This window comes from Sorex fumeus, unplaced genomic scaffold, assembly GCF_029834395.1.
Source record: "Sorex fumeus unplaced genomic scaffold, SorFum_2.1 ptg000002l, whole genome shotgun sequence".
Lineage (NCBI taxonomy): Eukaryota > Metazoa > Chordata > Mammalia > Eulipotyphla > Soricidae > Sorex > Sorex fumeus.
In genome coordinates this window covers 32252183-32267031 of record NW_026606059.1, presented here as the reverse complement: position 1 = coordinate 32267031, position 14849 = coordinate 32252183, and the positions used below count along the sequence as shown (strand labels likewise).

The following is a 14849-nucleotide window of genomic DNA, read 5'->3' as shown; positions in this document are numbered from 1 at the left end:
CACAGTCTCCTGCCTCCACACCTGGCTTTCCTCACCAGGGCTCCTTGGAGGAGGGTGGGTTGAGTTTCCCTCCCCACCCCAAGAAGAGCCCTGGTAGCTGAAGACCTCTGGTTCCAGCCAAAGCCATGCTTAAGACCACTCTCCACAAGTTTGGACGAGCCTCATGCATGAAGGAACCGGCAGAGGAACCCAGGTGTGCGGGACCTGGGGTGTACATCTCCAAGCCTGCTTGGATTGGGACTGGGCCTCCTCCACCCAGATCCTCCATCTTCCAGTATGTAGGCATTACACCCACCAACGGCCCCAGCACCGTGTAATACTATCAATGGCCAAGACCCAGAGACTATAAGACCCAGCTCCTGGAAGCATAATACACATCTTATTATCTAGTTCTGAACTAGAACCTGGCAGGCTACCAAAAGTATCCTGCCCACACGACAGAGTCTGGCAAACTCCCCGTGGCCTATTCAATATGCCAAAAAGCAGTAACAATGATGGGTCTCATTCTCCTGACCTCGAAAGAGCCTCGAATGTGGCACTTTCTAAAATCTCAGGGCTAGGACGAAGGAGACATTACTGGTGCCTGCTCGGGGAAATCGATGAACAACAGGATGACAGTGATACAGTGATACAGCAAATGATATAAATTTGCTATATGCCTACCAAGGAAGCAGGCTGAAGGGTGGGAGGGAACCTGGGGACACAGGTGGACGAAAGGGGATGGTAATGGTGGTACTGGTGTTGGAATTCTGTATGCCTGAAACAAGTCTTTTATGAAAAAAAATTCTAAATCACAGTTTCTTCATTAAAAGAATTTTTTAAAAGAGAAGCAAAATAAATGAACAAAAATACATCAATGCTACACTAAATTAAAAAAACTAACACTAAAAGACCAGTGGCTTATATCTCAACCAGCAAAGTTAGAAAAATAGCATTGATAGGTCAGTCTTCTGGAGGAAAAATAAAGAAAAGAAAAATATCATTCACAATAAATAAGATTCCATAGCACTTACAAAGACTTTTTAAATGAACTAGAAATTTAAAAATAACTCATCTACAGGCTGAGACATGCAGGAAATGTGTCAGTATTTCTATGTCTTGCTCCAAGAGCTTTGTTTTGAGGATTACGTTTCACAAAGAAAATAAATTAAGTGTTCTTAAAATAAAATCTGAAATCTCTTTTTTCTTCCTTAAGACTACAAATTGATGGTGTAGAGAAGTGGTATAGCTATATATTCAAACCACAGACAGGAAATTCAAACCACAACAACCAAACTTAAAATATGTGCCTGTTCAGGAGGCTGACTAGGCGGCTGGGTGGGGTGGAAGGGAACCTGGTGATACTGGCAGAGGGACAGGTGCTGGAACATTGTATGCCTAAAACACAACTATGAATAATTTTGCAAATCATAGTGTCTTAATAAAAACATAAAAATTTTATGAAAAAGAATATAAAATTTGGGCATGAGAGAACTTACAGGACAGGAGCACATGACTAGCATGCTGAGGACCCTGTTTAAATTCCGGAAATGCATGGTCCCCTGAGCACCATCAGAGTCCCAGTGGTTCCCAGCACTGCTGGACCCAAGCAGCACCAGGACAAGTATGCCTAGGAATGCCCCCTGAGCACTATTTCAGGAACCATCAAAAATATATACCATTGTTCTAGAGAACTGATCAATACATAGATGACCTCATTCCCTACCAAGAATTATTCTCTTAATTATCCTAATGGCACAAAAAAAATGCATTAAATACTTCTCAGGTTTGATATAAGATAATTTATGAATTTTATGTAAAATATATCAAATTTTTGGCCCTTTAAGTAATTTTTATTAAACATAAGGATAATGTTTATATTTAGGATGAGATAATTAGAATTCAAACGTCAATGATACATTGACAACAGACAATTGACAGTAGACAACTGAAAAAGAAATGAGAAGAATGAAAAGACAAGATACCCTACAACAAATAATGTATGAGCCTACAGATATTTTAGTACCTTAAATAACTGAATCATCACTCTCCTTGTACCTTAAATTACTGATGAAGATGATTGTTTTGAAAATAAAATATTTCCAATATACACAATCTCATAATAATGTTCAAAAATCATTTGAAATCTCATTTTTCATGTACTATTTTTATAGAAGATCATTTTTATCCAACATGATCAAATAACCTGAGGTACCACAAAATTTTTAAATGCCTACAAATTGTGTTTATTTGTTTAACTCCCAATTAAGCTATCTTACTTCCTTAACTTCCCTGTGAAAACAGAAGCCATACTTGATATGTTCAGTGTTATATCCCCAAAGCCTACCCAATGCCTGGAGCCCACTAGGCATTAAATATATAGCTGTTGAATAAATCATAATAGCTATGATAAACATTTATTAACAGTTAAATTTTAAAGCTAACAAAGTTTTACATCAAATATTATCTCACTTTTGTTATGTGTATATGCCTAAAAAGTCAATAGAGCTCTAGAAAGAATATGGCTGTTCACACCTAAGTGACAAAAAGAGTTGATCAATGAGTAAGAAGATTTGAATGTGACATTTTTCAGTCACTTTAAGTCAATGAAACTAGTACTTGGTGAAACTACCTGAAATGTGACTAAATATAAAATAGTTATAGTACACTAAGTGGGGTCAGAGAAAAAGTACAGATGGGAAGGCATTTGCCTTGCATACAGCCAACCTAGGTTTTAATCCTTGGAACCACATGTGGTTGCCCAAGAGTGATCCCTGAGCACAGAGTCAGGAGTAAGCTCTAAACACTGCTGGGTTTGGCCCAAAATCAAACAAAAAAGTACCCTAGAAGCAATCAACAACTTTCATCATTTTTAAATTTCTAATAAACCTGTCAGAAATCTTTATTTACCAAGAATTAGAATGCCCATGATAATCTTAGATACTTCAAAGTTGCCTGTGTATATAACCATATATTTCTGTATACATACATAGACATCTAAATACACACATGAAAGCCCAGGTAACACTTCCTACCTCTACTTATTCACAACCTACTATTAATACCACTATTATTAAAGGTTAATTGTAGCAGAAGGATTGGCTATGTGGTTTCAGTGAAAGTATATGTCTTGATCTGGATTCAATCCCTAACAGCCAAACAGCCCCTGAGCACTATTAGATGTGATCTCTGCAACAATAACTGCAGTATTATATTATTTTATTACTGTTATGTATAATAATAATATTATTAATAATAATAGCAGTAATAAAGCTTTTATTACTTAAAAATCAGTACTTGTTCCTATATTTCTATTGCCTCATTTATGTTTACAAATTACCCCTGGATATATTTATGATCTTCACTACATAGAAAAAAATGAGCCTTAAAAGAGGTATCCTGATCAATTACTTTGGTCAATATTATTAGGAAAGAACATACATATGAACTGTTTTGGTCTACTGTAGGCAGCCACTACTGAAAATAAGAATTACATTTAGTATTAAGGGGTTCCATGACACTTGATTTGCTTTCTTTAGATGAAATAATTTAAAATAAAAATTCAATAGAAGTCAGGCAAAAAATTTAATGAAAAGTATTAACAATTCAAATTATTTTAAAAATCATGAGAAGAAAGTGAGCATTTAAAAATGTTAAAAATCCATTTTTATATTAGAAATTAGAAAATTATCAAAAATTAAGACTGTACATACCACTATTTTAAGAGGTCCGTATTTTTTCTCCTGAGCAGCAAGTGCATTCTTAAAAGGAGTAGGAGTTCTTGGTGTAGTACCCAATAAAGATCTTCTAATAGTAGGTGTTCTAAACCTATTAAAATATTTAGATATTTGTATTACAGTCAAAATGATTCAATAATCTAATGAGTTAAAGAAAATTTGATTTCATGAAATAAAGGCAAAGCCTGTTTAACAGTGCACACTAAAAATTCCTTTTGTACCTACAAATTATTTAAACATTCTAGGATTATTTTAAAGTATGTCTATCCAAACTAATTCTTATTCCAATCAATCATCTTAAAATGGACAAATGTAGAAAAAAGTAATGAAAACATTGTTTGAATTGAGATTAAAAATTCACACTACATATGGCTGGTTTTCAGCATTTTAGGAATAAAACACAGGTTATGATTTATATAAAAATTCTAAGATAGGGGCTGGAGCGATAGCACAGTGGGTATCAAGTCACCTTGCATGTGACTGACTTGGATTCAATCCCTGTTATCCCATATGATCTCCCGAGCACAGACAGGAGTAATTCCTGAGTGTAAAACCAGGAGTGATCCCTGAGCATCTCTGAGTGAGACCCCAAAAGAAAAACAAAAATAAAAACAGAAATTCTAAGATTTTTCTTACATGTGATTTTTCTTTACATGTGATTACATGTAAAGATAAAAAACTAAGCTACTCCTAAAACTGCTTCCCATCTTCTCTAAAATTTTTTTTTTTAAATGCCTACTTACCACACTCCCTCTCAGAGAGCTCAACAAGCTACCGAGAGTATCCCACCCACCTGGCAGAGCCTGGCAAGCTCCCCATGGCATACTTGATATGCCAAAAACAGTAACAAGTCTCACAATGGAGACATTACTGGTGCCCACTCAAGCAAACTGAAGAACAACGAGAGGACAGTGCTACTGTGCTACAGCGCTACTTACCCCACATTTTCCTTTTGATCTTTCGGGGTTGTTTCCTTCTGAAGAGGAGTTGTAATAAGAACTTTCTGCCCACAAATAGGGGTTGATGTAAATGAAGGATTTTCTATATTAATCTGTTCATTTCCAGGACATGTGTTAAAAAACTACAAAAGGAAAAGAGGTTAAAGACCATTTTCAGAACATCAAAAATCCTTACACATAAACCTATAAAAATTTTCATGTTATTTCCTAATTTATCTTAAGGAAAAATTACTGAGGGGGGTCAAAGATGGTTCAAACGGGGAAAAGGCCTGTTCTGCAACTGTGAGGCCATGAGTTTGATCTCAGTACTGTCCACATGCATGATCCTGGCAATTCTGCTGCTTGTACCTGGTATTTCAGTTGTCTCTGATCTCTGGCACTGCAGCTAATTTCTTATTATATGAAAACCATCTATGTGAGAGACCCACAACTAAAGTGTGTTTACAATCAGAATGTGATTAAACAGTGTAAGCATATGTGTAATTCTTGTATATATATATATATGTATATATGTCGTCTATACCTTATACATGTTGAATAATTAGTTAGGAAACTGGATCTCAGTCTCAGGTCTACCATACTAAGATGACAGACTTGGGAAAACCATTTTACCTTTCTGTGTCTATTTCCTGATGAGTCCTATAAAGATATGAAACTATGCATCTAAAACATTCCTATTAACAAGAACTGGGTGCTTAAAGGAGGAAAAGTGATATGCATGATATCCTTTCAGTAATGGTACTGCAGAACTCAGTGCCTAAAAGGAGAGAGAAAGAGAGCGAGTGAGAGAAAGAGAGAGAGAAGGAGGAGGAAGAGGAGGAGGAGGAGGAGGAGGAGGAGGAGGAGGAGGAGGAGGAGAAGGAGGAGAAGCAGCAGAAGCAGCAGCAGCAGGAGGAGGAGGAGGAAGAGGAGGTGGAGGAGGAGGAAGAGGAAGAGGAAGAAGAGGAAGAGGAAGAAGAAAAGGAAGAGGAGGAGAAAAAGGAGGAGGAGGAGGAGGAGGAGGAGGAGGAGGAAGAGGACGAAAGTTTGCCATAGTGGCAGGCTAGGAGGGCAGAGAGGAAAACTGAGGACACTGGTGGTGGAAATCTACACTGGTGAAGAGAAAGGTGTTGGAACACTGTATAACTGAAACCCAATCACAAACAATTTTGTGACTATATCTAATGTTGATTCAATTAAAAAAAGAAAGAAGAAAAAAACCCTATTAGCTCTCAAAATTATATTAATATTATAATGAATTTAATATACTTTGTGAAAGACTTCAATGCATACTAATTTTTTATGTTTCAAAGGAACATTAAGAACACTGAAGAACAAATTTAATATATTTCATCAACATTTATAAATATAAACAGAAATACTTCTATAACTGGCAATTCCCCAAAGCATTCCTAGGGCCCAAGCATCATCACGACTATGACTAGCACTACCAGGAGAATATTCCCCCCTGCACCCCACCCCTCTTCAACAACAAAAAGAACATCATTGGTACCTGTGAAGGAGAAAACGGTAGTGTTTTCACTGGTGTGTGTTTTAATGCTGTATTATTGCTGTCATTAAATGAGCCATCACTAAGTTCACTGCCTGGGGACTGGCCCACTCGTATTCTTCTCTTTTTTCTGAGAATAGTTGGTGGAGTGCTAAATTTGACCACACTTGGAGATGTTAAAGGAACAGCCTCTGAACCGTTATCTGAACCACTGCAATTGTTTTTTTTCCCTTCAAGTACAAGACTGACATTAAATTGACATTCCATGGCTCCTTCATTGTGTTGAATTCTCATTAGTTTAACTGGGGTGGACTTGACAGGAGAAGCTACAGCATCAGAAAGATCAAAACTGGTAACATCACTCCATGCTACAGGATCCTGAAAAAAAATAAGTTATTTACTATATTTAATGCTATAACCTAGATAAATCTGATCTTAAACACAAGATGAGGTTAACAGAATTACTCATTTTTATCATCACAATTATGCTTTTCTTGTTCATCATTTAAAAAAAAATCAATACCATTGAGAGATACTTTTTCCAACGATTCCAATTTGAAATATCCCCAAATAATATTTATTATAATTCACTAGCTGAAGTTGATTATCAATGTATTTCAAACAAGAGGAATCAATTATTTTAAAGTAATTAATAGAGAACAATTTATCAGAAAAATTCTCACACTTCTATATCAGAAAAGTTCTACCAAATTCTATACAATCATTTGTAACATGTATGGAATAAGTCTAAAATGTTTACACAAAACTGTGTAACCTAACAGATCAGTTTAAACTAAGAACATAATCATTATTGTGCATAAAAACTTGTCTTATATAATTTTACAATACTGAAAAATTGGTCACTACTTAATGTCCAATAATTATACATCGGGTGAATAAATTTTGGTACATTCATATGATAAAATATTATGGAGATGCTAAACTCAAATTTCATAATCAGCAGGCATAATTATGATTTATTCTGGGAAAAACAAATTAATGAATATTATACAAATGTATCTGTGTTTGCTGGAGAGATAGTTCAAAGGACTGGAGAGCATGCCTGGCATTTAACAGCTCCAAGTTGAATCCTTGTACCCTATGGTCCTTGAGTAATGTTGAGTGTGGCCCTGGGGGGTCTCCAAGCACTACCAGAGTAAATCTGGGGCTCCTAGAACTGCTAGGGCCAAACAATACCAAATTACCAGCTTGAGCACGGAACCATTTTGCTGTCCAGGCTGAGTATTGCTGGGAGTGCTTAGGAGCCCCACCTCCCCCCCACATACACACCAAAAAGTCTATGTCTGGGTTTTAAAATATGGTGTATATGTGCCAGGGATATAACCAAGTGGGTAAAGCACTTGCCTTGCATGTGTGAGTTCCTGGGTTCGATCCTTGGCACTACAAAAAAAACAAATGATAACAAAAGACTAACTCTTTGAAGCCAGGAAGAGAACTTAAAGGGCTAGAGTTCATGCCTTTCAAGCAGCAGCCCTGGCTTTGATTCCCAATACCACATGGTCCCTCAAACAGGGCAGGAAAACAGTTCCCAAAACACCCCCAAAGCATCACTGGGTATGGCTTCCTCAAAAAAAGTAATTAATTAAAAAATATATAGGTAAACATATATATGCATATGTACATCATTATGTATAGAACATGACCTGAAAGGAACTTCAGCAAACTATTAACTCAGTATACAGGACTTTCTTTTCTTTATAATTTTCTCTAATTTTCATCTCTAATTCTCTGACATACTTACATAAAATTGATATAAAAAAAGTAAATTGTCAAAAAAATTTTTTAAAACATCCATACAAAGTACATACTTCAGATTTTTTTTTAATTTGCTAGAATCCAATGCAAAGTATTAGAACAAAAATAAGACTGACATATAATGTGATGCTTAGGGGCCAGCGAGTGGCTCAGTGGCAGAATACTTGCCTCATGTGTATGAGGTCTTTAGTTCAATCCTTGTACCAGAAAAACAAACAAAACAAACCAAAAGTAATGCTTAACAATAAAAATTGGTCAGTGTCCATTAAACTGAGTTGCTGAACTCAGTTTAATGTCCATGTCACTGAATTGAGCTTTCCATATCTAAAATTTCAAACTTACAGATTCAATAAGTTCTAGAGTCTCTGCAAATTCTGGGATGGTCTGTAGAGAGGACAACACAGCATTTGCCTCTACGGCCAGGAACTTTGTGGGTGAATTCTGCTGAGCAGATACAGTCTGATTTTCATCCATACTGTAAAACTCACTAGTATGCTCCTCGAGGCTATTTAGAGTATTAGACATGCTATCATCCATGAGGAAACTACCAGACCAGCTAGAAAAGCTTCCAGGCTGCTAAAAGTTAAAAAAAAAAAAAAGGTGAATATTACTTGTCATTCTCAGCCAAAACATAAGTTTGGATTAAGTAGGAGTTACTTTCCTACAACAACACACTGTACAAATTTCAGCTAAAAACATAATTTCTACAAATTTTACATAAAATTCTTTCATTAAACCTTAAATTCTGACAATATCTTTTAAGAAAAATCTTATTGAATCATAAAATCACGGTGAGACAAAACAAACAAGAATATACAAAAAAAAAAAGAATATACAACATAAAATCTAAATGACTAAATTCTGGCTTCTTTCTCTTTTTAAGTTCATATCCCAAAGTGTCTATTTTAGTACCCAATTCCTTGATGAATCAGTTTTTGGCTCCGAAGTAACTTTGTACATGCTGCTATTCCTTTTGTCTAAGATGATTCCTGATTTACTAACCAGGATAACACCTATTTCCCACTTTAAATATGATTCAAATACTAGATTGTAGTTAATCTAATTATAAATATTCACCTATTCCATTTAGGGCAAAAGGCTAGCTCACGGATCTTACTATCATCACCTGCTTTTCAAGACTGACCACAAACAGGTTTCTTCCTAGAACTCTTTACAAACTAGCTAAAATTCAATTAGACATCTATCCCATGCGCTCGCATGAAAATTTATTACATTATATACTGTTTCTTGTTTCAGTCCTAATTGCAGATAAATCCCTTAAGGTCATTAATTGTGACAGTCTCCTTTTTCTCTCTAGTGATATACACAGAATGATTTACTTATCCTTTTTAGTCAGGTTTTCTAATGACTTAAATAAAAAACAAAACTTGAAGAACTGGCAAACAGAATGATTAGAAAATGATCATTAAGGGTCAAATTTTGACGACTATATTATTTTGACCTATGTTAATAAAATTAAAATATTTAATATACTATTTTAAATGCCTATTCTTATTTACATAGATACATTTTCAATTCTGGCATGGGCAGTTAATTTTTAGGCCACACCCAGAGGTACTCATACTCCTGGCTCTGCTCTCAGAGATCACTCTTGGTGGGCTCAGGGGACGATACTGAGTGCAAAAGATGAACTCTGGGTCAGCCTGATACAAGACAACTGCCCTACACACTGTATGTACTATAGCTCCATTCCTACAACTGCTGATGACTGAACCCAGGTCCCCTGGATGCAAAACATGTGTTCAGCACATTTGAGCTAGCTCTCCAGACCTATATGTATTTCAAATAAATTTACAGGTGAGTAGCACTGTAGCATTGTAGCACTGTCCTCCCGTTGTTCATCGATTTGCTCGAGTGGACACCAGTAACGTCCCCATTGTGAGACTTGCTGTTACTGTTTTTGACATATCAAATGCGCCTCAGGGAGCTTGCCAGACTCTGCCATGACGCAGGATACTCTTGGTAGCTTGCCGGACTCTCCAAAAGGGGCTGAGGAATCGAACCCGGGTCAACCTTGTACCAGGCAAACGCCCTATCTGCTGTGTTATCGCTCCAGTAAGAAAAAGAATAATTATGTGGCACAAAGTCTCTAAATCTACTCCGTGCAGCAACTTACCCCTAGAAAGTAGAAGTAAAAGTCTCCAATCTCTAACTTCATTTTTTAATGTAAAATCCCAATTCTTTTAGCTAGTTTTATTTTCTACTAAATTTAAAAAACACCATTATAAAAAAAGTCCCAAAATGATTTAAACATGATATGATCTACAAATAAGGACTCACTAACCATGATCCCTCGTTTTTTAGTTATTAATATAAGTAAAATTAATTACTTTTCATTCTTCCTGTTCATCCATGTTTTTTAGCTTTAAAACTATTTTTCCTATGATATTTATCTCATATATTACAAAGAACAAACGTCCTGTATTATGTGTGTGCATGCTCCTGGAGACTGAGCCCAGGTCCTCACACTGGCAAGGCATGTGTTCTACCATCAAGCTCTATCTCCAGTCCAAAACATACTCCCTTAATGGCATAAAGACATCATCAGTTTCCTCATAATATATTTCAAGATATCAAGTCAATACTTTTGTATTAGCTCTCACTCTAAATATTTTGTTGTCCCATTCAGCACCAAAAAAGAAAAACCATTTCTTTAAATAAAAAGTCTCATGATAGTTTTAAAAATTATCACTTAGTGTGCATACTTTTAATTTCCTATTCACATTTTAGTTGCTATACTTTTAATGTTATTAACTTTTTAAATTTATTCAATTCATATTCTAAGTGTATATACAGGACATTTTTTCAAAGATAGATTAACAGTAATTTTGAGTACATAAGTCTCTATTCTAAAGTTATTTTGGGGGGGGGCTGAAGAGATAGCACAGCGGGTAGGGCATTTGCCTTGCACACGGCAGACCCGGGTTCGATTCCCAGCATCCCATATGGTCCCCTGAGCACCGCCAGGAGAAACTCCTGAGTGCAGAGCCAGGAGTAACCCCTGTGCATTGCCGGGTGTTACCCAAAAAAGCAAAAATAAATAAATAAATAAAAATAAAGGCAAATGTTTTAAAAAGTTTTTATTTTTTAAGCTTTATGTATATTTTATAAAATTATCATTATATTATACGGAATGTCTAAAATAAAAACAAAGCTTACTCTCAACCACAATTTTCACAAATGCATATATCTAAGATCATATGTTAAATCTGCTTGACATGTGTGACTCAAGAATGATCTTAACACAGAATATCATAAAATATGCAATTAGAAATTTATTTTTAGTTCATATTAAAATTTGCAGTCGCACTGATATATGCTTTCCACTTGACATTGAAAATCAGTGCTGATGAAAACTATAAAAGAATAAAAAAGGCCTAACAATAAAATCAAATTTAAATTTATTTCTTACCGATGGAACTCTCTTTCTTCTAACTTCATTTTCAGCTGACATTAGAAGCAACTCAAGCTCCTTTATTTTTTTTTCTTTATCAGGATCTTCATCAACAAAGGGTTGCTAAAATAAGTGAGATTAAAATACCAAACCAAGTTACTTACATAATTGCTTTATTATATTTTAATTATAATTTACTCTATGAATCTTTTGGAAAGGCGGGGGGGGGGGGGGTGTGGAGACACACCTGATAGTGCTCAGGGGTAAATCCTGACTCTGCACTCAGGAAATTTCCTGGCAGTGGCTTGGGGACCATATCAGATTCTGGGAATGGAACCCCGGTCAGCTGCATACATGACAAGCACCCTACCTGCTGTACTAACTCTCCAGCTCTCATTTTATTCTATGCAACAGAAAATATTTTTCTTAATAACTCTTAATTACCTCGAAGTCTTAAATATGAAGCATTAAAATTCCTCTGTTAAATAGCACTAGTAAATATTATCCACTTAAAATATCTGGGAAATTAAATTAGATCACTTTAAAATTTTTTAAAAAGTTAAAAATAAACACTTTAAAATATTTTATTGATAATTTTTACTTTAATTTTATATATTCTATACAATTTAGCAAAAGAACATGTCGATCTATAATGTGAACACTTAGTTGGTGCTTAAGAATGCTTAAACAAAGAAAAATATGATTAAATAAAATTAAATTACTGCCTTACTGATAATCGTAATCAACTTACATTTGCAGCACTTATAGTTCACTTACAAAGGTCTAAACTCCTCTTTAATGACATAAAACAAAGTAAATAGCACAATAAGTGGTATTGTTTTGTCCCAGTTCATAATGAGGAAATAATTTTTAAACTTTTTAAAAAATTTAAAAGCATGTTCCTTTTTTCCTCTAGTTTTTTACTTATAAATAAAAAGTTACCTGAATAAAGGCAGAAGTTTGAACATGTTCTACACAATTGCCTTCAGGTGACACATACTGATACCCAGGGATCTAAAAAAATAAATAACATATAACATTATAAAAGCTTTCATTCTGAGGGAAAGCACAACAACTCTTGACAAAATATCAACCTTAAAAATTTAGAAAGTAGGAGCTGGAACGATAGCACAGTAGGTAGGGCATTTGCCTTGCACACGGCCGACCCGGCTTCGAGTCCCAGCCTCCCATACAGTCCTCTGAGCACTACCAGGAGTAATTCCTGAGTACAGAACCAGGAGTAACTAACTCCTGTGCATCGTCAGGTGTGACCCAAAAAGAAAAAAAAAATCTTTTAGAATACTTGATTATTATCAATCATGCTCAGCTTGGTAACTCCAATAAATCAAAATCTTATCTTTTTCAAATCCCTCATTAAGATCTGTATTTCAAGTCAACTCATCTTTAAATCAAAATTAGACAGGCCAGAGAGACAGTTCGGATAAAGCATTTGTTATATATGCAACCAACCTGGCTATGGCCCAAAGCAAAAAATAACAACAAAAAAAGAATTACCTTTTAAATTTTAAATAAACTCAACTATGAATATATAAATCTTTTAAAAATTAAAAGGCAAGAAATTCTTAAAGCACATGAAAATACCCATACTTTCCAACATATTTTAATTGGCACTGTTAAACACCCCTCTTTGGCCCCAAATAATAATTTTAAGATTATTCTTCTGGGAGTTAAAAATTTAAATGATAACTTTTCTAAGATACAATCAGATTGTTTCACTTTATACTGCTGAAATACAGGGCTAAAATAAATGTAGAGAAAAAGACAAAAAATTTTAAGGTATTGAGTATCAGTGGTAACTACACTGTCTTCATGTTTTCCTATTTGTAAACTAAGATGTTATTACTTTCAGTAGTTCTTTAAAGTTCTATCTAAAAATAATATCCAGTTAACAGGTTAAAACCAAACCTGAGATAAACTAAGCATAGGATTTTACTACCTACCAAATGTTAGCATTTGGTAGATAATATGTTCGGAAGGGGTAGGGGTCATACCTAGCAGTGTTCAGGGCTTAAGTCTTGGCTCTGAGCTAGCTGAGGGGACTGTGTGGTTTGCTAGGGAACCCACTTTGGCTGTGTGCAAGGCAAGCACCCAAACTGCTGTATTATCGCTCTGGCCACTAGTAGGTACTGGTAAATCCTAACCTATAATTTAGGTAACAAGAATCAAGAACTGTTCATTATGAAAAATGAGAGTCTTATGAAACCCCTAAATTAATTTCGTGCAGGTTAAGAAAAAGCCTGTATGTAAACATGCTATGTTTATCTAGCTTATCCAAGTATGAGCTCAGGTAATCTCTGCTCAAATGAGCCAGTCTAAACAAAAACTAGTCTCTCAAGTGACTAGTTATTAGGGGAAAGAGCAAAGAACCAAAAATTTATTATATCTTCCAATATTATGGCTTGAGTGACTTTTTAACTATTGTCTCTTTTAAGCCATTTATATGCACTTATTTCTTATAAATAAGCAATACTACAATAACAAATTTTTGTTTAAAAGAAAACTATGATAATAAAACTAACCATTAGCTTTAGGAATCATACTGAGTATTGATCAAAATTATATCAATTATAACAAGTAGAGATAAACCTCTAGCTGTTTGATGCTAGTTATGGCACATTTTTTTGTTTGAAAATTTAAATATTTATTTCCTTTCAGATACATTATATTTATCCTCTAAGAAACCAAACCGCGCCCCATACAGCAATTTTTAAAATATTAAATAATAAAAGTATTAAAAGTATGTGCCTGAACAGGTATGTAAAACTGATTCTGGGTTTGCAAATGGTCCATAGTCGCACAAGGTTTGTGTTGAAGTTTGGCTGAAGATCGTTCTGATTTTATTCCATCTTGTAAGTAACCCTCCTGTTCCACTTTTCTTCGCATAGTAGAATTCCAATGATTCTTGATTGAATTATCAGTCCTAAGAAATCAGAGTATATAATTTTTTTTAAATTCTAAAAATTTTAACACTATTTACAGTGTACAAAGTGTTTAAAGTTCTTTACAACTGGTGAGGGTGGAGTGATAGCACAGCAGTAGGACAGTGCCACAGTGCTACAACTGGTGAAATAAAAAAAAATCAATGTCAGGCACAACTCAAGCACTGAAGTTACAGGAGTAATAAGGCAAAAAGTGTTCCTGACCTCATAAAGGGTTAAAATTTTTTGTTTGTTTGTTTGTTTTGCTTTTGGGGCCATATCTGGCAATCTTCAGGGGTTTCTTATGGCTCTGCCTGCGCTCAGAAATTACTCCTGGCAGTGCTCAGTGGACCAGATGGGATGCCGGGGATGGAATCAGGGTCAGCTGTAAGCAAGGCAAATGTCCTCCCTGCTGTACTATTATGGTCCCAAGGTTAACATTCTTGACGGAAGTATAATAGCATGGAAGGAAGAAGTAGAATAAAAAGAATGTCAATGAAATCAAATCATTTAAGTAGAATAAGAAAAGTGAGTAACCAGAATAATTTTGACCAG

The 14849-nt window shown here is 35.1% G+C and overlaps 1 protein-coding gene across 1 annotated transcript in view; it reads right to left on the bottom strand.

Annotated features, from left to right (window-relative positions):
* The window catches only part of MYBL1 (MYB proto-oncogene like 1), a 43615-nt gene that overhangs the window by 8260 nt on the left and 20506 nt on the right, over positions 1-14849 (bottom strand). Inside the window, exons 6-12 of the mRNA XM_056109934.1 lie at positions 14122-14296; positions 12298-12369; positions 11374-11478; positions 8283-8516; positions 6168-6542; positions 4655-4797; positions 3693-3807 (exon numbers count right to left, since the gene is read on the bottom strand). Coding sequence (XP_055965909.1) covers positions 3693-3807; positions 4655-4797; positions 6168-6542; positions 8283-8516; positions 11374-11478; positions 12298-12369; positions 14122-14296 — 1219 coding nt within the window. The remainder of the gene's footprint in view (positions 1-3692; positions 3808-4654; positions 4798-6167; positions 6543-8282; positions 8517-11373; positions 11479-12297; positions 12370-14121; positions 14297-14849) is intronic.